The sequence below is a fragment of the Canis lupus genome, chromosome 4, assembly GCF_003254725.2.
Source record: "Canis lupus dingo isolate Sandy chromosome 4, ASM325472v2, whole genome shotgun sequence".
Classification (NCBI taxonomy): domain Eukaryota; kingdom Metazoa; phylum Chordata; class Mammalia; order Carnivora; family Canidae; genus Canis; species Canis lupus.
In genome coordinates, this window is record NC_064246.1 from 83,586,684 (window position 1) to 83,612,156 (window position 25,473).

Genomic DNA, 25,473 nt, shown 5'->3' on the forward strand with positions numbered 1-25,473 from the left:
TACTTAAAAAAAAATCCCCCCTGGGGGTAGAACATTTAAGTTCTACTCAGCAAATTCCAGTTCTGTACCACAGTGGTATCAACTGTAGTCACCATGTTATACATTAGCTCTTCAGGCCTTTTTCATCTGATAATTAAGAGCTGGTATCTTTTTACCAATCTTTCCTCATTTTCCCCACTCTCACATTTCTACTGTCTGTTGTTAGGGGTTCTTTTTTTTTTTAATTTTTTAGATTCCACATATAAATGTTACCATGTGCAACATTTCTCTTTCTCTCTCTGGCTTATATCACTCAGTATAATGCCCTCCGGGTTAAGTCATGTTGTCACAGATGACAATATTTCCTTCTTTCTTACAGCCGAATAATACTCCATTGTGTGCATATGTATTTATGGTTTATATGATATAAACTACCTTTATTCTTCAGTAGAAACCATTTTAAGAATGGACATGAGGTTTAATATCTTTTTTCCCCACCATGAACAACACAAAGAATTTTACATGGTCATATATCAATAGTAATAATAGAGTGAAAATAGAATAGTCCCCCCTTTTCTTTTGGGGGATGTGTTTCAAGACACCTACTGGATGTCTGAAACCAAACTACAGGTAGTACTGAACCCTGTATATATAAATGTCTTTTACTCTACACACATACCTATGATAAAGTTTAATTTACACATTAGACACAGTAGATAATTTACAGCAATGATAATAGAATCATTATAACATTCTGCTCTAATAAAAGTTATGCAAATATGATCTCTCTCTTCCTTAATCCATCTTGTACTGTACATACCCTTCTTCTTGTGATGATGTAAGACGATAAAATGCTTACATGATGAGATGAAATGAACTTTGGACCACACATCAGAAAGTGGATCATCTGCTTCCAGGCCACTGTTGACTTGGGGCAGCTGAAATCAGAGAGAGTAAAACCATGGATGGGGGGGAGGGGCCTGCTGTAAGCATAAACAAAAGGGTAGGGCGCCTTTTGATATAATGCATTCAGGAACGTTGAATCCATGGCTCCTCGAGTGCAAATATATCAGCTTCTCCAGCCCCTATTTTTATTAATAATTTTCACCCAGGTTTCGAACTTCAATCCTGACTGTTCCTTTTCCTCAGACACAAGTATTCAATCAGTTACTGAAGATTTCAATGTTAATTCAACTAGTATCCATTTCTTTATTCCCTCTGTCATCATAAGTACCCGACATTACTAAGTCTCACTGGGAATATTATAATAGACATTTGGCATCTTGATTTTTTTTATTTTCTCAATTTAAAAATATCCTCTATATAATAGCAAAGTCACTTCCCCATGGAAAACAGTATCCTCAAGTAGAGTTTCTTCAACTTAGTGTTTCTACTGAAATGAGTCTAGAGAAACTGCCTAATTTTTAGCTGTTGAATCTAGAATACACAAAGAGATGAATGGAATATTACTGAGATAGTAACATTTTCTGACATACCTCTATTTTCATGAGTAATATATATTTCTAAAATTAGTTTCCGTGATTCCAAAGTGGATATCTTGTAAGGCTATAAGAAAGGAAATATTAATACATTTCTTCAAATAGAAAAATATTTCTAGGAGTTACTTTAATAGACACAAAAAAAGAAATGGTGTTATGAATAAAACCAAATTCCCACTTCTATGTGTAGGAAGTAAAGGAAGTAAAGAACAAATGCATTCAAAATAATACTTTTAATTGCAGCATTATTTGCATTTATATAAAATTTGAAATTTTTATTGCCTTGAATTATTCTCAGTAAATATTGCTCTTATTGATTTTGTCAGTATTAAAAAGAATTATTTTTGTACTTATATTAAAATGGTAATTATTATAATTTATTATGTTTAAAATTTGTAATGAATCTTGATGTTTGTAATACACTTTTCCATTTTTCTTATAACAATTGATATACAAAAGTGAAAGATATATATATATACACATACATACATATATTTTTTACCATATTATGATACAGATCTGGGAAAAATAAAAAAAATACTCAATTGATATTTGTCATATTTTAATGAATAGATTTTTACATGAGATCTTTTATAGATTCATGCTTTGTAATCTCTGCTCTTCTATCATGTAAGAAAACACCCACATATGTATTTTTTTATCAGAGATTTTGATGTTAAAAAAATGGGTCACACAACATACTTCTAGTCTTACAGTTTTATATTCTTTGTGAATTGAAAATGTAACTCTCACACCAGACAAGATTAATGTTTCTTCTTTTCCTAAGGATTATTTGGATTACATTTGATTACCTTTGGCAGCTTTCAAAACAATAAAAGAAAGAATTAAAATACGGATGCATTTTGCTTATGCAAGAAGAGCTTCCTACTGTTTAACCAATACCAACTTTAGGATTCGAAGCAAAGCTTTTAGTAACCCTCTTATCATAAATGTCATGTTTTGTAGACAACACAGCTGGAATTGAAACCCGAAGAAATGGATATAGCCGCAGGCAGCAGGAGTTGTATTTCCTCCCTGTTGTAATAGAAGACAGCAGCTACCCTGTGCAGAGCAGCACCAACACGATGACTATCCGCGTCTGTAGATGTGACTCTGATGGGACCATCCTGTCTTGTAATGTGGAAGCGATTTTTCTACCTGTGGGTCTCAGCACTGGGGCTCTGATTGCGATCCTACTGTGCATTGTTATACTCCTAGGTTGGTTTCAATATTAATCACATATTCTCTCTCTTACTCTCAATCTCTCTCTCTCTCCTCTGTGCCGCTCTCTTCACAATTTGCCACGTCAGTTTTTCTTCATTGAGAGTCACACCTGGCTAGAAGGAAGATTATCTACATTGAGTATTTTAATTTATGTATCATCAAATTAATGATAACTTATTAATCTTCTATTTAACACCTCACGTGTATATACCGTTAGGAATAAATAAATGACATCAAAACCACAAAGCTGTGTTCCAGCCCTTAGGGATCGTCAACTAAGAAAACAGTTTGCTGCACTCACCACTGTGTGAAATTTTCTATACTAAAGATCCCCGTTTACAGCAGTGTTTCCTTAAAATGGTTTTTACATTCCAGTAATTATGGCTGCCTAATGGGATATTGTATAATTTTAAAAATATACTGGATGCATAGCAGCCTTAAAATGTCAGTTTGATAAAGGAAGAAACGAGAAAGAATAGGAGAGGAGTGAATGAAAGTGAAAGCACCCTCCAAGTTTGCTTTTTTTTTTTATTCCTGTTTAAACTGTCAGCCAGAAGTAGTTCTTGACTCCATTTTTCTCACATCTCCTCATGTCCAAATCTACCCATTCCCATCAGAATATAGTGCACCGACCTATCTAAGCAGCACTGCAAAGGAAAAGGACTGAAGTAATGTATTCTGTAACATCTCTGTAAGAATTAATAAAAATCTGCTTTAGGGGTTTCCCTCTTCCATCACTTCTGTTCAGCTGGGCCCTCTTTGCTTATTAACTTTCTGGCAGTTTCACAACATGAGAGAGAGCTTTTCTGTCTTGGCAGGCATTTCTTTACATTCAAATTGCAACAGACGTACAATCGGGCACTGGGGATCCGTGTATGTATGCTTTGCAAATGTAGATACCCTACCTTTGTCTTTAAGACATAAAACAAAACAAACAAACAAACAAAAAACCCAGGATGTAAAGCGAGGAGTAACGCATTATATGACAGTTTATACAGAACATTCTCTAAGTCAGAAGCTCCTGTTAGTTTGAAGGTTGAAGTTCTAGTCCAGTTTGCATGGTAGAGATATTAATGCCACACAAGTACCTGTGGGTACAGGGGAAAAAAAAGTTTCCTTTATATCCTTATCATTGATAATAAGTCATCTCTGGCATCTGTTTGTGCTGATGATATGAACCTTACAAGGGAAGATTCAAAATAACATTCCCACACCTAAAGTTGACTGCCATCAGGTAGGTGAGTCACCTCAAATCAAGTCTGTCTTTCTTTCTTTCTTTCTTTCTTTCTTTCTTTCTTTCTTTCTTTCTTAAGATTTTATTTATTTACGCATGAGAGACAGAATGAGAGAGAGAGAGAGAGAGAGAGAGAGAGGCAGAAGCAGGCTCCATGCAGGGAGCCCGATGTGGGACTCGATCCCAGGACTCCAGGATCGCGCCCTGGGCCAAAGGCAGGGGTTAAACCTCTGAGCCACCCAGGGATCCCAAGTGTTTCTTTTAAACGCTTCTCTCTTGTCTAGGAGCCACCTGAGCCCCAGAGTGTTTATTTCCATATCAACCTGGCATGATTTGGTGGGTTCCCGGTGCTCACCTTTGGCCTCTTTGGCCCCTTTACAGCGTAGCAAGTAATCTTCTCAGGTCAGCAGCATCCTCCAAGTGCTTCCTGAGTATCCACGGTGCTCTTTCAACTCTTCCAGCACATGGATTTCAAGTATACAGCAGGGAATGGGTGGTTAGCCCTGCCATGGGGTATACCCAAATATCCAACTATTCTTGGACTTCCTTAACCAATCTCAGACTCCTGCAGATCTTTCTACTTAGTCTTTTTTTTTTTTTAAGTTTTCATTTATTTATTCATGAGAGACACACAGAGAGAGAGAAAGGCAGAGACACAGGCAGAGGGGGAGAAGCAGGCTCCATGCAGGGAGCCTCATGTGGGATTCGATCCCGAGACTCCAGGATCACGCTCTGGGCCAAAGGCAGCCGCTAAACCGCTGAGCCACCCAGGGATCTCTTTTCCACTTATTCTTAACCGTTTTCATACCTTCCCCAGGATGAGGGGAAGCAAGAGCATCTTGTGGTGCCCTGGTATCTTTTGGGGAGCCCTCAGGCACAGCAACTAGTAATGCCTTTCTCAGCCAGAGCAACTCTAAAGCCATTGTGTATGCAGGGCATCTCTATGGGGCTTGCACTTTCTCACTCACTCCCCCCGAGGTGAGCTATAGGCTTTTTAGTTTTTGGATTTCCTTAACCTCCGGAGGAGTGCAGTGTGTTAACTGTCTCTCCAAGGCCTGTTGTACAGAAGCTCTCCCTGTATTTCTTTCCTCCCTTCCAGTTGGTCAAGCTTTAATTTTGGAGGAAGAGGAAATAAAGGAGCTTTTGCTATCATGCAATCTTCTCTGATTTCTAATCTTATGACAGGGATCTTCCAGATTCTGCTGGAGTAAATCAAACACACTTTGGCTTTCACCATATTACCATCTCTGTGGAGAAGAGAGGGTTTTATGATGAGCAAAGGTGAGCACTGACTTAATCATTTGGACCCAGGCCCATTCACTTCTAGAGGAAATAAATGCTTTCTTTTTTTCTTTTTTAAGATTTTATTTATTTCTTTGAGATAGAGAAAGATCGAGAACACAAGCAAGGAGGAGGAGGAGAGCATGAGGGAGAGGGAGAGGCTGGCTCCTCACTGAGCAGGGGACAAACCTTTGTGATTTATAATGACCTGAGCCCAAGGCAGAGACTTGACTGACTGAGCCACCCATGAGCCCCATAAATGCTTTCAATTTAATGGATTGTTGTGCATCAACTAGGAACAGAAAGAGACTTAAATTCTGAGAGTATATAAATTATTCTAAAATATTATCATGCTTCATGAATGTAAATTGAACACTTCTCAATATGGCAAGACACAGAATTGAAATAATTAGGGGTCTTGGCTGACATACTTTATAAAACTAAGGCCCTTATATTCTATACTCTTTATTCCTTCCTTTCTGCTTTCCTTCCTTCTTTTCTTCCTTCTCTTTTTAAAATGTATTTCTTTTTAAAGTTATCGTCACATGAAGATTTGGGTTTCTTTTGTTAGAAATACAAGTAATGTTGCAACTGGGATATCTAGCTCTGAGTAATATGTAAGTGTTACTTATGGGCTATAATATGCAAGTTTTATTACACCAACCCTGTACAGCTCTCTGTATGCTTAGAACAACCATTCTTTCAAAAAATTCATAACGTACTTTTTAGATGATAGTAAAGTCTTTACATATAAGTTAAATGCAAGACTGTAGTTGCTTGACTTTGTGACGAATTTTGCTGAAATTTGTTAGCTCCAATTTCAAAATGAAGTTGAGATCGAGACAAACACCAAACAATGTAAACATCGATCTGATCCTTATTGCATAGTGTGTTTACTTTGAAAATAATGTGTCGGTCAGCCCTGATCAATTTTATGGAGGGATGACCTACATATTCTCAATTTTTTATATATTCTGCAATTTTTGTCTTGTTCTAGCCATAGTTGTGCTGTACGTAGCTCTGCGAAGACAGAAGAAGAAAGACACTCTAATGACCTCCAAAGAAGACATCAGAGACAACGTGATCCATTATGATGATGAAGGAGGTGGGGAGGAGGACACCCAGGCGTTCGACATTGGTGCTCTGAGAAATCCAAAAGTGATTGAAGATAACAAAATTCGCAGGGATATAAAACCAGACGCTCTCTGTTTACCTCGTCAGAGACCACCAGTGGAAGATAACACAGACATACGGGATTTCATTCATCAAAGGCTACAGGAGAATGATGTGGACCCCACCGCCCCCCCATATGATTCATTGGCAACATATGCGTATGAAGGAAATGGATCAGTAGCAGACTCCCTTAGCTCTATAGACTCTCTCACCACAGAGGCTGACCAGGACTACGACTATCTGACAGACTGGGGACCCCGCTTTAAAGTCTTGGCAGACATGTTTGGGGAAGAAGAGAGTTATAACCCTGATAAAGTCACTTAGGGCAGAAGCCAAGGATAAAACACAACCAAAAGGAGAAATTTAAAAGAAACACAAATAGAAATCTCTCTCTCTCACACACACACACATGCATACATGCACGTGCACACACAGACACACAGACACACACACCAGGCTTTGTAGGACACAATCATTTGATGATCTGGTTTCTAGCAAGTTGCTGTAGTTATCATATTGTCAGTTTTGTTTTACTCTGCCAACACAAGATAAATCCTATTACATGTACTTGCTTGGTTTTGTTTTGTTCTTTTGGATACACACTGAGACAAGCTCAGGCCTATTAAATACAATTTACTGACATGACAACATAGAACGGAGATAGCTATGTGGCATCACGGTGGAAGAGTGTTAGATTTTTCTTAATTCCACTAAAGTGCCTATTGAAACTCTTATCATTTAAAATGGTGTACAATACACTCTGCTGTGATGGCATTACAGGATTCAGAGACACAGAGGACAGAAAACAAAGACACTGTCTTTATGTCAAGGAGCAATAGCAACATGCTGACTTCTAATTCCTTTTGAGGAAGACAGAAGAATACTTTCTGAACTCCATCTTCTTATAACTCAAAGGGTTTTTTTTGTTTTGTTTTGTTTTCTTTTCTTTTTTAAACTGTATGCCAAAACACATTTGTTTTTCCTACCCTTTCAGAAAGTGGAAATAAACGCGATAATATAAAATTCATTATGTAAGTCCTGAATTTTAAGAGCAATGTTTGACCTTAACCTTAGTTCCTATTAAAGGTGTTCAGCAAAATGTTACTTTTTTCCAAAAAAAAATAAATAAATAAATTTCAAAAAAGGAAATGAAAAAAAAAAATCCCTCTTTATAAAGAGAGGCCTCAGGGCTGAAACTCCACATTAAATAAATATTGGTTTTGTCTTAATACTGTGCTGGTGTGTGGAAAGTTGGTTTTAACAAATCACCAGATGATGGAAGTCTTCAGTCAGAGACAAAATTTTTAAGTTGTGTTTCTATGAAAATTTTTAAGGAAAAAAGTGCCATTAATTTAAACGTGAGAAGAGAAATTCATTACACAGCTTCTCAGAGTTTCTTGTAAACTAGTGAGTTTTTTGTGAGCAGAGAAAATAAAATACATATCAAATAACACAGGATGGATTTATAGCATGTCTAAAAATATTTATTATGTTACTAAGCAAATGAAAAATCAGGGATTTTAGAAAATTCAACCAGTGACTAATTCCTAAAATAAACAAAAATGCAAAATTAGGCAGTGGATTTATTTATTTAATGAACATGGATTTCAACTTTGTAACCATTATTATTTTATTAGATCTCACAGTTGCTTCTTTAAGCGATCACCTAAAAACAATTCCAATACAAATGACCCCGCGCAGCTCCTGTGCTCTGTAAAGAAGTGTTACTTTTTAATTTGATGCTGATTTCTGAGAAATGTTAGATTTTATAAGCATACCAGTAAACTACCCTCATACACTTTACTTTCAAGTGAGTTGTACACTATCTAGAAATGCACTTCACAAAACAGAGAACTATGAAGTGATAGTATATTTTCTTAATAATATAATTATACAAGTCACTACTCAACTATTGAGACTATCTATAGGAAAAAAATAAAAATTGCTTATAAGATCGATCCTGAAACTGCGGTCAATACCTAGCTGTATTTATGAAATATTTATGAATCTATTTGTATTTGCAAAGTTGTAAAGTAATTCACTCACGGGAAAAATGGGTAGAAATATGAATAATATAGGCAAATTATATTCAGTCCTATTCATTCTTAAGTATTCAAAAATATGTAAGCAAAAATTATGCGGTGGCAATTTGGCTGTTTGCACTTGCACTTCACGTCCTTGTTTTGGTGTCGTGTAGTTGCACACCTTTCTTGTTTTCCCTCATAGAAACAATTACTGAACTTCTTCCTCTCAGCACCCAGATTTTACTTGTGTCTCATCTCTGGGAACCGCACTAGAATATTCATGTAGTGTAACAATTTGCGGCATGATATGCCTTGGGAAATATTTATGTAATTTTTTAAAGCTGGCAATGTCATAACCATACTGGAAAAAAAAAATTAAGGCGACTTCTGGGTCTGTCCTAGCGACATGACTTGCTATGCAGTGATGCATGACCCCTTAAAGAAGGTTAATATGCAAGATCGCTTCCAGCTGACAACATGATTCTTGTCAGGAGCTACTGCATTTTGTATTTTGCTAGAGAATCTAACTGCCTCCGCACGCCGTCATATATAGGAAGCAATGATGGCACAAAGAAAACTTGGGAAGGGCAGGTCATTTCAAACCACCTGCCTGAGATGTTAAGCAAAAAGGTGAAATGGGTGAGTCTGACTTTTAGCAAACTAAGAAGCTTTAATTCAGTACTTCTAGTTATTTTTGCTACACGCTGCAATAGTTTGCTAGGGCTGCCATGACAAAGCACCACAGGCTGGGTGGCTTAAACAACAGAATATTATTTCCTTGTGGTTCTAGAAACTAGAAGTCCAAGATCAAGGCATCAGAAGGATTGGTTTCTTCTAAAGGCCTCTCTCCTTGGCTTGTAATTTCTTTTTCTCCTTGGCTTGGCCATTTTCTGCGTCTTCACATAGTCTTCCCTCTGTGCTAATTCCTCTTCTTTTTAGGGCACCCAGTCATACTGAGCCCACTCACATGACCTTGGTTTACCTTAATTAACTCTTGAATGCCCTGTCTCTAAACAGTCATATTCTGAGGTACTGGTGATTAGGACTTCAAAATATCAGTTTTACGGGGATGCAATTCAGCCCCTAACAGTCACACAGATGTTAACAGAAAATTTAAATATATGTGATTTATAGGAAATAAGCAAAGAAATGTGAAAAGAAATAACTTTGAATGGAAATCATTTCAGGTACAATAGGAAATCTGAGGAGTGATCTGGTGAAAAGGGATCTCTCAGTGATCATAAATTGGAATGATTATGGGTTATATTTTAGTCTAATCGATACTTGTAAATTGTTTCTAATTTTTTAATCTTTTAAATCTTTTAAAAATTTTTAATAAGCAGCCCCTGGCCTTCATTCAGGAAATAAATGGTATTAAAAAAGGCTTAGAATTTTCAGGGAGAATTTTGGCTAATAATACTAATCATACAAAATTTCTTAATTACATTACATATTTACCTTTATGGAAATATATATGTACATATTCTATGTAACATATGTATGTAATATATATATATATATATTAAATGCAACTTTTATGCTTTAAAAAGTATTAAATCAACACATAAAGTGAAACAGTGTGATATACTAAAAATATTTTAAAATTGCTTTTCTGGCAAATTCTATCACTAACTGGAAATATACTATTGGGCAAGCACCTTTGCCTCATATTCCATTCTTTTTGGTAAAAATAATTTGTTGCCCTTGGTGTTATCTCAGTTTCTTCTGTAATTTCTTGATGCTTACATTCTAGTAACAGTTACAGAAAGTCTATTAAATCATTTGCATATTGATTACATAAAATTAAAAGAATTATAGAGATCTTTAAGATATAATTAACAAAAACCTTTGAACTATGGATTTGATTAATTATACATTGGCTCATCATGTACCACATCGGGAGAGCCAGGCAAACATTTCTTAAGTCATAATTGTCAAAATTCTTCAGCAAGACAATAGTAGAATGTGCACAGAAAGAGAGAGAAAGATCCTGAGCCAAAGAGGAAAAACAAGTGATGGGAAGAAAAGGTTAGAATTGTGTGTCCTTCCTGTCTTTAAGAGGAGACATTTTAGAAATCCTTAGAAAAGGTTTAGTGACTAATGTACTAAAGTGAGAATTTTTAAAAGATTTATTTATTTATTCATGAGAGACACATAAAGAGAGGCAGAGACATAGGCAGAGGGAGAGGCAGGCTTCATGCAAGGAACCTGATGGGGGACTGGACCCAGGAACCCCAGGGTCATGACCTGAGCCAAAGGCAGATGCTCAACCGCTGAGCCACCTGGGTGCCCCGTAAGATGGGAATTCTTAAATTCAGGTTTATTTGCAGCTATATTTAATCTGGGCCCCAAACTAAGAAAATTACTAAGATGTGAGTAGCAGCATCAGTCTCTTTCCTAAGAAAAAAAGGACTGGGAAGGAGATAATTTTACAACCTTGTGGTTGAAAATTTCTCTTGCCTCCTCCCCTAATTCATAGTTTAAATAGCTACACAATTCTTATTTGGATTAAAAAATATTTTGGGCGTATTTCCTATCATATTCTGGCATCCAACCCAGCTGACAAAATAGAGGGATGAATGTATCACCCTTTCCTTTTATGTGATATATATTTTTTTTCCTGATGATATTCAGAGTTCTTATCCTTTGTGTTATAGAATTCCACACTAATGTATCAAGATGAGTCTTTTCTCATTCTCATGATTAGATACCCAGGGTGTCCTTTCCATATGGAGTCTCATGTCCTTTAGTTCTGGAAGATTTTTTGTATTTACTATCTGATGGTTTCCTCCACTGTGTTTTCCTCTTCACTCTTTGTGGGGTTTTTTAATTGTTTGTTAGACATCTTGGGTTTAAGAATTAATTGCATTATCTTTTAACTATCTCTTATCTTATGTTGTATCCTGTTATCATGATTATCTTTTCATCTTTGTTTTTCAGGTTTGTTTGTTTGTTTTTGTTTTGTTTTGTTTGGTCTTCCAGTTCTATTGATAAACTTTCCAGGGATATTTTTTTTTCTGATTTCAGGAGCTTGATATGGTTATGTTGTTGTGTTCCATCATCTCCTGTTGCTCTGCTCTTGTTTTTAGATCATTTGTTTCTTTACTCCCTCTGATAATGTTAACTCTAGCTGTCTTAAAAAAAATGTGTGACTTTTTTCCCCTTTGAGATGCACATATCAAATAGAATAGGGTAAATAGATGTATAGACATTCATTTTAGTTAATTCTATTTTGATTCATGTCTCATTCTAGGTCTCTGCCATATTTGATATGTCCAAGTCCTGACACATTCGAGGACTATAATGAGAAGACAAGTTCTCTACTGTGCTGCCACACTGGTTTTCTCATTTGCAATTTTATACCCGATTTCATTCATCACCATTCCATTAGCTTCCCAATAATTTACCCAGAATCCTTGTCTGCTAATAGGCTATATGCCATCTCTCCTTTGTTGTGGAGATGCACTCACACGCAAACACTCACACAAATAAATATATATGCATATATGTATAATTTAGAAATATTTTTCTATAGAGAAATAATGTTTGCATCTCTATAGAGAAATAATATATACATATTATTTATATGTTTATATATATTCCCTTATCATTAGGTCATGTAATAACTGTCTCAGAATGAAAGGAATTTACCTATATAAATGTAATCCATCATAATGACCCAAAACTTTGAAAAAAACGTTTTTCTCATATATATTGTTACCAAGCAGGTAAATTTAGTTTATATATGTACACATGCATACGTATACACACAAATATATATATGTAATTAGATGGTTGATAATTCCAATTTGCAGTAAATTTTGGACTGCCACCATTTTTTTTTTAAGATTTATTTATTTATTTTAGAGAGAGAGCACAAATGGGAGGGATACAGGGAGAGGTAGAGAGAATCTCAAATAGACTCCTTCCATGTAGCATAGAGCCAGATGTGGGACTGGATCCTGTGACCCTGAGCTCACGACCTGAGTTGAAACCAAGAGTCAGACACTTAACTGTGTCACCCACATACTCCTTGAACTGCCACTTAATTCCTTTATTCAAGTCCCTTATGTTTCTTAGTATAGTAGATTTGCATAACAGTCAGAATCATTAAATTTCTCAAAAGAACTTAAACTGCAATAGGAGCTTAATTGTATTTTTTAATTGCGCTTTAAGATTAAAGAAACAACAACAACAAAAGATTAAAGAAACAGAAAGCAAAGATGTCCAGACAACTTGTGCAAAACCAAGAAATAGTAATGTAATGGGTGGCAAAGCTCTTCAATTGTGAAGTTCAAGTAAATCTAATCTTGATTTCTATTCTGGGATTCTTCTCACTGTTTTTCCAACTCTTACACTGTTAACATGTCACATTTCATTGATGAGTGTAATTAACACAAACTCTTGGGTATTCTGGACCACATTACAACACATTATTGTACTTCCTTATTGTAAAGAAGAAAGAACCTAAACATTGTTGATTCTTATCAGTGTCTTACTCAAGAACAAGAGTTTTAAGACATAAGAGTATCCTACAATACAGTAAAAAATTATACAATTGAAAATTTTGATCTATCTTACCAAGAAGCAATGTGTTTAAAACTATATCAGTGTGCACTTCTTAATAAAGATTCACATTAATTGCCTAAGTACGGTCTTAACTTTCCCAAACTTTTCAATCTAATTATGTCTTTTTTTCCCCTTCTTTTCACCCTTGTGTCACTAGTCCTTATTATCACTTAAATTTCCAATGTCTTTCTTTTTTTTAAGATTTTATTTTTATTTTATTCATGAGAGACAGAGAGAGACAGAGAGAGGGAGAGAGAGAGAGAGAGGTGGAGACACAGGCAGAGGGAGAACCAGGCTCCAGGCAGGGAGCCTGAAGTGGGACTCGAACCCAGGACCCCGGGATCATGCCCTGAGCCAAAGGCCAATGCTCAACCACTGAGCTACCCAGGCATCCCAAATTTCCAATTTCTTTTTTTTTTTTTTTAATTTTTATTTACTTATGATAGTCACACAGAGAGAGAGAGAGAGAGAGAGGCAGAGACATAGGCAGAGGGAGAAGCAGGCTCCATGCACCGGGAGCCCGATGTGGGATTCGATCCCGGGTCTCCAGGATCGCGCCCTGGGCCAAAGGCAGGTGCTAAACCCCTGCGCCACCCAGAGATCCCCCCAAATTTCCAATTTCTAAATGCAATTTACTTACGTTTCTCACAATCCATCGTCCAGTGGTATTCGCCATATGGTATTCACCATGATTGAAAATTCCAATGTGTTGTCACTGACTATTACCTGAGACAATTAGCAGTCCTCCCCTTCCCCTCTTCTGCTGTCAATATTTTTAAAACTGTGATAATAGTAACAGAAAGTGCTGCTAATCATTGAGCATATATTCTACAAAAAATATATAGCTACAGACATTTGATGCTCACCATAACTTGATGAGTTAATATTATCCTTATTTTACATGAGTTTAAACTAAGCTTAGATGTGTAAAGTCACTTGACTGTTTAGATGCATTTAACACATGATGGAGCCACTACCTTAACACCATTATCGTATGCACACTCCATCCTTTTACCCATGGTATACAGGATTCTTCATTTTCCCACCTCACTCACTTATAACTGACCACTTAACAATCTGAAATCTTGTTTTTCTTTCTACCAATGCCTCTTGAAGTAACTCATGACTTCATAATTGAAAACCTCAGTGATACTTGCTTTCACTGTAGAGTTAAGGACACCTTCATAGCTCATCTTCAAATTTCTGTTTCCACCTCTCAGTTCACCCATTTTTTAAATCTTTTAATTCCTCACATACCCCTCACACAGTTTATATAAATAATTCCACAAAGTTCTCCCAAAAGCTTTCTTGTCTTTTAATATTTCATGTATTTTTCATGTCATTGACATTTGGAGATTCATTATAAGTATGATTCTCACTTTTGTATAAATAATATTCAAATAATCCTCAAATCTGTATTTATACGTTTTCTCTTTTTATGAGGTGAAAGAGTTTTACTTGCATATATTTGCTAGTTTCTGAACACATCACCTAGTCCATCTATTGGCTTCAAATTCATCAGATCCCAGTCTAAATCTTCCTCTTTCAGAACTTAGTACTTCTATTGGTATAGTACTATATATTATATATATATATATAATTATATATAATATGTCATATATAATTCTATTAATAATCATTTATATACTTAATAACATATACAAAATAATTGTTTTATTTATTGATCTGTTTAATCTGGTATATTCATGAATCTCATTTCTAGGTCTGATAAGCTCTTCCTGATAGATTCTTTCATTACTTTATTATTTTATTATTGAAATAACCTTTTTAAAAAATAAACTTTTAAAATTACTAAGGCAGTACAGAAAGTTCCCATGTGCTCCACACCCAGTCATACTAAAAACATCTTATATTAGTTTGGTGCCTTTGTCATAATTAGTGATAATATTTACACCTTTTTATTAAAGCCCACACTTTGAGATTTTTAAATTTTTACCAAATGTACTTTTCCACTCCAGGATCCCCTAGTTGATAGCACATTACAGGTAATTATCAGGTTTCTTCAGGTTTTTCATGTTATGATGGTTTCTCAGACTTTATGTATGTATGTATGTATTTAATAATCATGACAGTCTCGAGAATTACTGGTCAGGCATTTTGTAGAATATCCCTCAATTGGTATTTGTTGAGTTTTTCCCTCAAGGTTGGACTAGTTTTTTGGTTTTTTGAGAGGAAGACCACAGAGTTAAAGTCCTACTTTCCTCACATCGTATCAAACAAATGTGCTATGGAAAAGATTTATTACTGTTGACGTAACCTCAATCATCTCTCTGAAATGTTTTATCAGTTTTCTTCCCTGTAAATAATTCATTTTTCCCAAATCCCATACTGTACTCCTTGGAAGAAGGTCACTCTGTGCAACCCACAATGAAGGAAGTGTAAAGTTATCCTCTACCTTTTGGAGACAAATTACCAACATAAAATATTTGGAGTTTTTCTGCATGGGAGATTTGAATATCCTTCATCTACTTATTTGACTAGGAATACATAACTGTATTTGATACTTTGGTTCGTAATCCATGACTATTTCAGTTAGTGCCTTTGCCATTTGCATATCCTCATTACTGCTTAGTTTTTGTTTTGGTTTGGTTTGGTTGTATGTCTTGAACACTTTCTTACTTTTTGCCACTATAAGCTTCAGGCTCATCTTGTATGTTTCCAGCCCTAGATCTAGAATCTGCCTTTTCTCTGAAAACCTTGCTTCCTTTTGTGAGAAAATTGAATTACCAAAACCTGGATGTTAAGTTACTGAGATCTTTGTGTTTCTAGGTCCTCCTAGGTGGCAAAACAAGGGTATATATGTATCTAACAAGTGTGTGTACGTAGTTAGGTAGGTAGGTAGTTAGATAACTCGATATCTAATCATCTGTACTTTTATTAAACTAAAACAGTGCATTATATAAATTATATATAATAATTGTACGTTATATATAATCATTATATACTGCCCTCTCTCTCTCACTTATATGTAACTTCTTATTCCAGCACTGAAAAACCTACTTTCCAATATTTGCTATTTAATTATTTAACTCCAACTCATAGATATAGTGGGTCAGAAATGATATCTCATATTCTCATGCAAAACAACATTATCAGAGTTATTTGACCTTTAGTGTTGCAGACCGGACTCATTTCCGAAACGACTTTGGTCCCAACGTTTCACTCCCATTCCCTTAAGTAAGGTTGTTCTATCCATTTGTTAAACAGATGATTTTGTCACACTCTTCATTCAATCATTGGATCATCTAGCCTTCTAAAAAATATTTTAAATTTTTTCATACATTAAAGTTTACTGTTTAATGCTGGAAAGTTCTTTCTATAGATTTTGAAAAATGCATGGTATTTTGTATTCATCATTACGATTCCATATAAAATAGTTTCATAAATTAAAAAAAAAAATCTCTGTTCTTCAAAATTCTTAACAGCTCCCTCCCTGAAACCTTTTGTCTCTGAATATCATTCCATTGTATGGATGTACCACAGTTTATCTATTTATCTATCAAGGGACATTTTGGTTGCCTCAACCAAAACGTTGCAATTATGGGTAAAGCTGCCCTAAGTGTTTGTGTTCAGGTTTTTTGAAGAACATATATTTTCAAATCATGTGGGTAAATAGGAGTTCAATTGTTGGATTGCATGGTTAAACTGTTTTCCTTTGAAAGAAACTGCCAGAGTGTTTTCCAAAGAGGCTATGCTATTTTGCACTCCCCCCAGCAATGAATGACAGCTTCACTGTTAATTATTCTTACCAACACTGGTATTAGTATAGATTTTACCAATTTAATGCAGTAGTACTTCATTTTTTTTAATTCCTAAAGACAAAATATGTTTGGCATATCTATATCTTTATATGCCATGCCAACTCTATATCTTTTTTTGTTAGGGTGTTTATTCAGTTTTTTTTTTTCCAAATTTTTCATAGTTTTTATGTCTTTTTCTATCTTTTGGTTTTAAGTGATCTTTGTGCATTTTGGATACAAATCCTTTATGAGGTACACACTTTATAAATATTTCCTCCCAGTCTGTGGCTTGCTTTTCAATTCTCTTAAACTGTCCTTTACATACCACTTTTAATTTTAATAAGGTCTAAGTAATTAATTTTTTCTTTCACATGTCGTGCTTTTGTCATTGTATTTAAATGTCATCACCAAATCCAAGATCACTTAGATTTCCTATGTTTTCTTTAAAAAAGTTTAATTATTCTACATTTTAATTTACATCCATAATCCATTTTGAGTTAATTTTCATAAAAGCTATATTGTGTGTGTTACATGTATTTTATTTTGTAGCATATTTACTTTCAGTTGTTCTAGCACACCTTGTCAAAAAGGGTTTCTATTCTTTACTGAATTGCCTTTACATTTTCATCATAAGTTAGTTGGTTATATTTGTGTGGGTGTGTTTCTGTGCTCTCTATTCAGTTCCACTGATCTCTGTGTACACTCTTTTGCAAAATTAAGCTGACTTGATGACTGTCACTTTATGTAAGTCTTGAATTCCGGGAGTGTGGAGTATTTCAACTTTGTTCTTCAATGTTGACTATTCTAGGATTTTTCCTTTAAGGCCAATTTTTTTATATCTACAAGATAGCTTGCTGGGATTTTGGTAGAAATTGCATAGACTATATAGTTCCAAATGGAAGAATTTACATTTAACAATAATGAGTCTTCCAATCCATAAACATGCTTTCTCTCTTTTAATTTAGGTGTTCTTTGATTTTTTTTCATAATGTTTTTGCAGATTTCTGCATACATGCCTTGTACATAATTTATTAATTTATACCTAAATATTTTTTGTGTGTGTGTGTGTTTTATAAATAGTATTTTTCAAAATTTAAAAGTCTGGTTGTTGCAGATATATAGGAAAGCAATTGACTTCTGTTTAAATTAAACTTGTATTCTATAATCTTGCTATATTTACATATTCAGGAATTTTTTTGTAGATGTCTTATTCAAATAAAGAAATTTTTATTTCTTCCTCTCCAATCAATATATTTTTTATTTCATTTTCTTATTGTACTAGCTAAGAATTTCACTATTATCAACAATGTTGATAGCAGACATCCTCCCCGTGTTTCCAAACTTAGGGCTGTATAGAGTCCTTCACCATCGATGATGTGATGTTAGATAAATATTAAAAAAAAAAGATATTTTCATCAATTTGGGAATACTTCCCTTTATTCCTATTTGCTGAGATTTTAAAAATCATGAATGGCTGTTGGATCTTGTCAGTGTTCTTCTACATTAAATTTTCTATATCGAATTATTGATACGGTGGATTACATTAATTAAATTTTGGATGTTGAAACAGATTGAACCTTGATGGAGTTACACTTGCTTGTGGTATATACACGTCATTCTAACATCAAAACCGGGCACATTGTTGAAATAGAAGAAAAAATACAAAAATCCTAAACAAATGTTAGCATATCAAATTCAATTCTATGTAAATTACGGTAGTCTCTATTTTCCCTGATTTTAAGCCATTTCTGGTTTTGATATTGGGGTAATGTCGGTCTCATAAAATGAGTTAGGTATTATTACTTCCTGTATATTCTGAAAAAGATTGTAGACAATTGGTATCACCTTTTCCTTAGCTCTTTGGTAGAATTCTCCAGTGATTGAATCTGTGTCTGATACTTTTGTTGTTGTTGTTGTTGTTATCTTCTTAATTATGAATTTAATTAAATAGATACAGGGTTACTCAGGTTATTTTTCCTTGTGTGAGTCGATGTAGTTTATTTCTTCAACTGATACCTTATATCTTAAATTATCAAATTTGTGAGCATAGAGGTTTTCACAGTACAGAAGTTCCCTCTTGTCCGTGGCTTCACTTTCCAGTTAAACTTACCTGCAGGTCAGAGAAGATAAGCCTTTTTCAGATATATCCTCCGAAGGTCAATAGTAGCCTAATACTATGTCATAAAACTTCATTTTACTTCATCTCATCACATAGGTATCTTATCATCTCATATCATCACAGGGAGAAGGAGTACAGTACAGATTTGAGAGACCATGGGCACATAATTTCTATTACATCATATTGTTATAATTATTTTTATTTATGTTGTTGATAATATCTTACTGTGTTTCATTTATAAATTAAACTTTATTATAGGCATGGGGTTTTAATAGGGTTTGGTACCATCTACAGTTTCAGACATCCACTGGGAGTCTTGGAACAGATCCCTCATGGAAGGGTTGGGGGGGTGGGTTGTTCCCATTTTATCATTTTGATATTTATACATCTGTAGTGATGAACGCCCCCTTCTCATTTCTGATATTATCTGTTTATGTCCTCCCACTTTTTATTTTTTCCTTTCCTGGTTAGTCTGGTAAGAACTTTGTCAACATTACTGATCTTTTCAAAGAACCGGGCTTTGTTTCTATTGAATTGTCTAGTTCTTCTTTAAAATTTCATTGATTTGTGTTCTAATTTTTCTTAGTTTTAATTCCATTATAATTAACATATATACAGTCATATCAGTTTCAGGTGTAGAATGTAGTGATTTAACAGTTCTATGCATTACTCAGTGCTCAGCATGATAAGTGAGCTCTTAGTCCCTTTTACCTAGTTCATTAATTCTTATATTTTATTTATTTTAAGCTTAAATATTTTTTTTCTCATAGGTCTCTAAGATACAGCTTTAGTTTGTTTCTTTTAGATCTTAGAAAACACTATTTCCACTCCATCTCTTAAACTTCGATAAACAAGATTTTTGTTTTCATTTAGTCCAAAATATATCTTTAATTAACCTTAAAACTCCTTCAATATGTGTCCTACTTAGAAGTGTTGCTTAATTTCCAAATATCTAAAGATTTTTATAGTTATATTCTTTATTATTGATTTATTTTAATTGCATTGTGAATTGAGAACATTTGCATGCTTTTTAAAATTTATTAAAGTGTGTTTTACAGCCTGGAATGAGATCTATATTGGTGACCATTCTATGTCACCTTGAAGTGATGTGTATTGTACTGTCTGAATGGAGTAGTCCATAAATGTCATTTGGATAATAATAGTACTGCTTAGGTTATGTATATCTTTTCCCCCTCCAGATTATGAAATCTTATGTATTACAAAGTACTGGGATTACAGGTGATTTTGTAGGTTATATCTTTACTGACTTTCTTCCCTGCTTGAGCTAACATTTACTAACAAAGAAATGTTGAAGTCTCTTATAAAATGAGTAAATTTTTCTCTACTATTCCTTTAATTTCTATCAGTTATTGCCTCATCTACATATTTAATTTTATAATTATTTTTGAGAGTTAACTCTTTTTTTCAATGCCTGGGAAATGCTCTTCTTTACCTCTGTTAATCTTCCTTGTTCTGAAGTCTGCTTTGTCCAATACTCATATAGTTATTACAGCTTCCTTTTGATTAGTATTAGCACAGTATCTGTTTCTCTCCCTTTGCTTTTTTCCTATTAGAGTCTTTATGGTTTTAAAGTAGTTTCCATGTACATAAAAATATCATTGTGTGTGTGCATGTAATCCTCTGAAAATATCTGACCTTATATCTGACCTTAACTAGTGTATTTAGAACATTATACAGGAGCCCTTATATGTGGTGGGAGGTGTTGAAGAGGGGGAATGTTCTATAATCTTCTGATTAAATCCCAGTGTTTTAATAAGACTATGTCTCAAGTGTGAGACCTTCATAAGTATTTGTTGAGGGTCACAGGTTTTTATTTATTTTTTATTATTGTTTTTTTAGATCATCCTGCCCCATGCCCTTCAGTGTTTTCCAATCTACTTTTTTAATGTTTTAATTTGTTGCATGAAAAAATTTCATTCCATTCTGTTATATACTCTCATATGTTGTTGCTGTAATTTTTCCATATAAAATATGTAGTTAATATAAGGAACCAAATTTGCACTTCACTGAAATAAACTAGAATAAAATTTAATGGATGAGAACTTAAGAAAAAAGAGATGAAACGTTTAATTTTTGTATTTTTCCACATAAATTTTTAAATGTGGTTGCTTATGTGCATGTGTATTTTTACGTACATATATATCACTCAAAATATTGCAAGTGGTGTATCTATACTTTCTGAAATCCAACAGTATTAAACAAAGGACGTGATGTTTTAGAACTGCTATATACATATCTGTTCAACTACAATATAGAATATCATGTTACCATTTAAGAAGGTAATGTGAGAATAACCTTTAAATCACAAACACACACATATGTCATTAAGCTGATGGACACAAAGAATGAGCAGAGCAAAAGTCCAGCCTTTCCTCATTATAGTTTATAATAAGCATTTATTGTAACATCCCTTAAATTCTTGAAACAGTGAAAAGGTCATATGCAGAATAAAATGATAAAAATTCTTTAGGTGCCCAGCATATGAATGTTCCAGCTGTAGACACAGAAATGGAAAGGAATGTGAAATCATTACTTTAAAATGCTGGTTCATTATGGCATCTGTAAACCAGCTTGATAAGATTAAGTCACCTTCAGAAAATATAGTACAAATATATTTAAATCATCTGTCCTTATAAGGTTGTTACATTTGGGCTCAGATCATTCTTTCTCTTACAAATATTACCTTGTATATATATTCAAGTGATATGAGTAATCTACAAAGTAGAGAAACCTGTAGAAATAATCAAGTGGTCCTTCAATAAGAAAACGATTTAGAAATTAGTCTAATTATTTTCGTATGTATATATACACTGAAAGATGATTTGAATAAACATTCAGTGATAATATAATGTATTTCACTCACAGCTATATGTCTTCATACTTTTTTTTTAAAGATTTTATTTATTTATTCATGATAGTCACAGAGAGAGAGAGAGAGCGAGAGAGAGGCGGAGGAAGAAGCAGGCTCCATGAAGGGAGCCCGATGTGGGATTCGATCCCGGGTCTCCAGGATCACGCCCTGGGCCAAAGGCAGGCGCCAAACCGCTGCACCACCCAGGGATCCCCATACTTTTCATCTACACAATCCCTCTGAAATTATTGCCTCTCAATTTATAATGCAAATACAATTCCTCAACCTAATTAAATAACATACCTATAGTCACATTGCTTGTAAGTGACAATTATATGGAGAAAAGCAAAAACAAGCAAAAACAGCAGCAACAAAAACAATAGCTCTAAAAGCTCCCAATTGTTTTTATCTTGCAAAGAACTATTTCTACAAAAATATAAAGAGATATATATGTATATGCTCTTATGTCTATTTTCTCACATCAAAGATGCTTGGCTTCTGAGGTAGGCCATTCTATCAAAAGAATCCTAATTTTAAAGAATATCAATATATTAGAAAAGTAAACCTCTTTCTTATTGCACCACAGATGTCATATTTCACCTGGTAGTTCACTAAAAACAAAAGTGCATTTTCATCACATTTTTAGTTATAGAATTTGAACCTTTAATTTTTTTTTCAAATGTGAACACTGAGACACTGAGAAGTTATATAATTTCCCATGGTCTCAAAGCTAATAATTTTCTGAACTCTGCTACGGACATTTGTTAGACTGACTCCAATGGTTAAGCTCTTTCCATATCATTTCTCTGTCTCCTCTTGACATACCTAAGCTTGATAATCCCTTACTTATCTCTAGCCTATTTCATTTTCCATTCCGTATGGAAGTTGTTTTCAAATTATCTGCTAAGTTCATTTCCAATCACTGCCACACAGCACAATTCCTATATATCTTCCCATGTATCTCTGCAGAAATGCATGCTTCCAGCTTTACAGAGGGGCTATTAATTCTGTTTATTCCACATATTTCCACTCATTGTTCTTACCTTGTCTCATATCTTAGAGGGACTATTTAGAATATTTTCAGGAATGCCATACTACAGTGCCTTACACAAGTATATAGTATCTGTGACCTACAGGCGTTCTGGAATTTAAGGCATGAAGTTCCAAAGAGTATAATTTTCAGGTCAATATACTTTGTTTGATTCTTATTCTTATACAAACTGACTTATTTGTCTTTGGTTTTATTTTGCCTGATATCAAGTAGTTAAGAATTTCAATCTACTCTAAGCAATAATACAGATTTATATTGTCTTGGGTGCTTTCATTGTGATTCATTCATTCTTTCAAGAAATATTGATTGTGGATCTAATTGGCACCATTTAGGGAAAAAGCTACACAGGAGAGACTTATATTTTGTTTTTTTTATATGAAAAAGGCATATTATATAGACAAGGCAGGTTATAAAGAATTTTGAAAAAAATGTCTATCGTTTTTAAAAGTACTCAACCCCCATCATAATTAATATATTTCCAATCATTCTTCTTTAAATTACCACAAAGTGAAAAATGAGCCATTCAAACATGCTTTAATGCAACCCTCTTTCTTTTCTAAGCTATCAGGGTCTGGCCATTATGATTACTTAATAAATTTCACAAGAGTATTTAAGAATAATTTTGTTCTGGGATTCTTAATAAATTATTGCAGTCTGCATCAGCAAATAGACTGTCTTCATAGTTGTATAAAATGATGAACTCACTTATCTAACTAGATATAAAGTTTATTTTCAAAATAATCTGCAACAATGTAATAATATTTCAATTTAATTATTTTATTTTTATACTTTTTCAACATTTTATCTATTAGCCGGCATCTTTATTTTTGTTATCATTCAAAAAGAATTCATACAAGTATTTATTGATGATCTACTCTGGCAACACATTACACTAAATATTGGAGAAATAAAGTTGTCAAACATTCACATTCCCTGATATCCCTCCACCAATACACACGTATGTATGTATAAATAGGTATATATCAAATAAATGTATAAAACTGACATTCTTCTAAGTTTGGAACCTTCGGAAAGGGAGATTCTCTATTTATGCTTTATTCTTATGACGAATCGATCGTTTTCCTCTATGCATAGTACATCTCCCTAGAATTCATAGAAGGTAAACTATAAACACCATGCAACACCATCATTATTTATGAATTATATAGTTGTGTAATTAAGGGTTCTACTTTCAGTTAATTATTTCAACCCTCAACCTTTTTTGCTTTTGCTTATTACACATAGATTTCAGTGACCTTTTCATTCAGAATAAGGGACAAATAGTATCATTTCATATTATAACCATTAATGAAAAAGAAAGTGAATTTTAGGAGGACAAATAAAACAACCACCTGATAGCTGCCTTTTCATAGATCTAAACTTTAATATATTGGAAAAGTAGTAAACAAAGCAATGGATTTTGATAAGACTATCTGAATATGAAATTTCTTAGCTAGCTTATGAAGAGAGCATGGTATCTCATACAGTGTCAATCCTTCCCAACATCTCAACAGTTTCCCTTTCCTTGTGTGTCAAGAAAAACTGTTCAAGAAACTCTTTTACAGTTGTGGTATTTTTGATCAAAAATATATTTATTTTGTTCAGTGATACTTTGAATTTTAACAAGGTAGATAGCAGGGTGCCTGAGTACCTTAGTCTATTAAACATCTACTCTTGATTTTGGCTCAGGTCATGATCTTGAGGTCATGAGATCGAGCCCCATGTCAAGCTCTATGCTCAGCACAGAATGCCGTGCTTGGTATTCTTTCTCTCCCTCTGCCCCTTCTACCACTCACACACCCTTTTTCTCTAAATAAATAAATAAAATCTTTTTTTTTTTTTTTTTTTAAGGTAGATAAAAGCACCTGTTTAGCCAAAGATGATGTAGTACAGTTTTAGTTCTGGAGTTGCAGACACCAGCATGCTGGGTATTTTAAAAAAGTTGAAATTATTTTCTGTAATAATAAGAAAGGATTGTCTTGGATCCCTGATGTGTGATAAAAAGCACTTGTACTGAGTGTGCCTGAAATTTTTATAATGGGTGAATCTGAAGAATTATAACATTGATGACACCCAAAGACATGTGCATCCCTAGATCCATGTCCTGGGGGCTTCATCATGTGACATAATGTCACCATTTGGAAATTTAAAAATGTAATGCAAGGTGGGACTTGAAAATATACTTGGAAATTGGGACAAGCCCCTCTTTTTTTTTTGTATCTGATCACCATATAAAGGTGCTTGGGTGGGTTCCCTAAAAACATGTGGCCAGTAGCAAAATCCCTGGTATTATAAGAAAGACTGTCATGAACACCAAGCTCAAGTTGAGTCTTCTGATCACTGCAGTCTCATAAGTGACCACAGGAAACCACTGGAAGAACCAACCAGCTTGCCTGGGCCAAATTGCTGGCCCACAGAATTGTGAGGAAATAAAATGTTGTAAGCCACTACATTTTAGAGGAGTTTGTAATCTACAAGGTACTACAAAGACTTATATTTAGATAGAGTCATAAGTCTAATATGACTATAATGAGATAAATGTAATACTAAATAGCATCTGCTTATCACTTTATATATAACACATATTCACTGTGATTATTTTATTTGGCCCCATGACTTTCTAAATTCTTATTGCATTTTTTGTTGTTCATTTGTCTCCTTCCATATTGTAGTCCTAAATAACTAAG

General features: G+C 34.1%; 1 protein-coding gene across 3 annotated transcripts in view; it reads left to right on the top strand.

The window, feature by feature from the left end:
- Positions 1-18,706, top strand: part of CDH12 (cadherin 12) — a 963,430-nt gene extending 944,724 nt beyond the window's left edge. For all 3 annotated transcript variants that reach the window (XM_035714925.2, XM_025436284.3, XM_025436285.3), the window contains 2 exons: positions 2,445-2,696; positions 6,215-18,706. In XM_035714925.2, coding sequence (XP_035570818.1) covers positions 2,445-2,696; positions 6,215-6,714 — 752 coding nt within the window. In that variant the 3' untranslated portion in view covers positions 6,715-18,706. The remainder of the gene's footprint in view (positions 1-2,444; positions 2,697-6,214) is intronic.
- Positions 18,707-25,473: the final 6,767 nt, after the last annotated feature.